The 2077-nt window shown below is 45.3% G+C and overlaps 1 protein-coding gene across 1 annotated transcript in view; it reads right to left on the bottom strand.

Moving 5' to 3' along the window:
* Positions 1-267: 267 nt before the first annotated feature.
* The window catches only part of LOC135813161 (pneumococcal serine-rich repeat protein-like), a 17070-nt gene continuing 15260 nt past the window's right edge, over positions 268-2077 (bottom strand). The window contains exons 5-6 of the mRNA XM_065326379.1: positions 1553-1720; positions 268-884 (exon numbers count right to left, since the gene is read on the bottom strand). Coding sequence (XP_065182451.1) covers positions 525-884; positions 1553-1720 — 528 coding nt within the window. The 3' untranslated portion in view covers positions 268-524. The remainder of the gene's footprint in view (positions 885-1552; positions 1721-2077) is intronic.

Raw genomic sequence — 2077 nt, 5'->3', positions numbered from 1 at the left:
CAGCAGACACCATCGGTGCAGACCAGGGAGTAGTAAAATACAGGGAGGTGACACGCCACTAATCGTGATTTTTGATGGGTGCCTCGCGCTTGTTTTTTTCTTTCGCAAAAAAAGATGATCTGCTGAATCAATCTGGAGTATTTGTCGAAGAACTAATTCCGTGAAAAGGTCTATCCATCTCATGGAACAGCATTTGTTTTTCTCTTGTGATACATCTGTGTCATTGTCATATGGAAAGGTACCACCCTTCCGAACATGTACATGTACATATATATTATTTAATTTTGATCATAATGAGACAAAGCGTGGATGTTACATCACCAAGTCCAAAACAATGCATATCACATCAAAGGCAATGTAAAACTGATGCAGAAATAACCAGAAACCAAAGCAAACGGAAGCAATAGCAATGTATATTATTGTTTCACATGGCAACAGGATCAAGAACTTATAATGCAGCGCTAGTGGTAGGCAGTTAATTTAACATGCGACGCTGATGTCCATGTTTCTTGATTTTTCGTTTCTCAGGCAAAGTAGTTACTGGCAGCAAATGACGTGATCTTGCCATCAGCTGATTGTCTTGGTACAAGAAATTGCGCATCTAGGCTGGCCTTCCTTCGATGAAAGCCTCCCGATGTGGTAGTCATTACGTCATTATTGCTGCCTGTGACGTCATCGTCTCGCTCATCGTCATCAGTATCCAGTGTGGGATATCCGTTGCTTACAAGGCTGACGCAGCTCTTGACCGCCTGCAGTATACTGGTATACATAGGTACGTTCATGACTCTGCACAGGTCGCGGAGATAGGCACGGCCACGGTTGTAATCCTTCACCGCTACTTTGTTGAGTCTCTCACCCTCGATTATGCAGTCCTGCGGAATGTCCTAGAGACCAGGGTGAGGTTGAGAAAGAAGGCAAATGGGAAGAGTCGCAGAGGGCCACAGGAAGACAGAGAGGCAGGGAGACAGAGAGGCAGAGAGACAGATAAACAGACACACGGACACACACACAGAGACAGACAGACAGACAGACAGACAGACAGACAGACAGACAGACAGACACACACACACACACACACACACACACACAGGCAGAGGGAGAGATATACACAGAGAGACATAGAGACAAGGCGGCCAGAGGGACAGAAAGAGAGTGAGAGACAGGGAGAAACATGGACAAAAACAGCGAGACAGAGAGACAGAGAAGGACGGAAGGAAAGAAAGGTAGATAAAGAACGAGAAATTACCCATAGATAGACCACTGGGTTTTTTCAAGAATATTCACAGATTCCGGAAAATTGGAACGAAAAAATTAAAGGGGAATAATGGCAACAGTAATGGGGGAAGTCGATGACTCTTATCCCGTATCCATGGTGATAGAACCTGACATTGATCTGCATCGTATTGCAAGTGACACACCCAAGACCTGTGAGGTCATGTCCTTCAAACAACTCTTCTCTAATTACGAATTAGTGGTAGCGACTTTCCTGTCCTATTACAGTACTACAGTGAATATTTTCTAGTGATGTCATTATGATGTCATCATGACTCACCTCAATGCACACCACGACGCAATGCTGGCCTTTCCCTATGTGGAATGCAGCATCCACCAGTGAGGCTACACTGCGTGTGTGCGACGTGATGACGAACAGAAGATATTTGAAAGCTCGGAGACGATTGATCTCGTTCGGTATGCGATCAATACTCCACGCCCCTGGTGCCTGAGACACAGAGTACGTAGACATACACAAACATACAAATACATGCAATCACTGGTTTGCCGAGTGGAAGGTTCGATGGACTTCTCGAGTGCTCTGGATTGCAGTCGTGAGTTGTTGTTGTTGTTTATGTATTTTACATCGAGTCAGTTAAGTGAGAGTTCAAGTCGGCAGGAATAGCGCAAGTTCCCACGTATGGAGCAACACACACTTCCCCAAACATACTTATCATGCAAGCAATCAAATACAGGTGCACACTGACTCGTAGTGTTGCTAATCCAATCTCTCTCTCTCTCTGTCTCTCTCTCTCTCTCTCTCTGTCTCCCTCTGTCTCTCTCCATCTCTCTGTGTCTCCGTCTC

Source organism: Sycon ciliatum, chromosome 3 (genome assembly GCF_964019385.1).
Source record: "Sycon ciliatum chromosome 3, ocSycCili1.1, whole genome shotgun sequence".
Lineage (NCBI taxonomy): Eukaryota > Metazoa > Porifera > Calcarea > Leucosolenida > Sycettidae > Sycon > Sycon ciliatum.
This window is presented reverse-complemented; position numbering and strand designations above follow the sequence as displayed.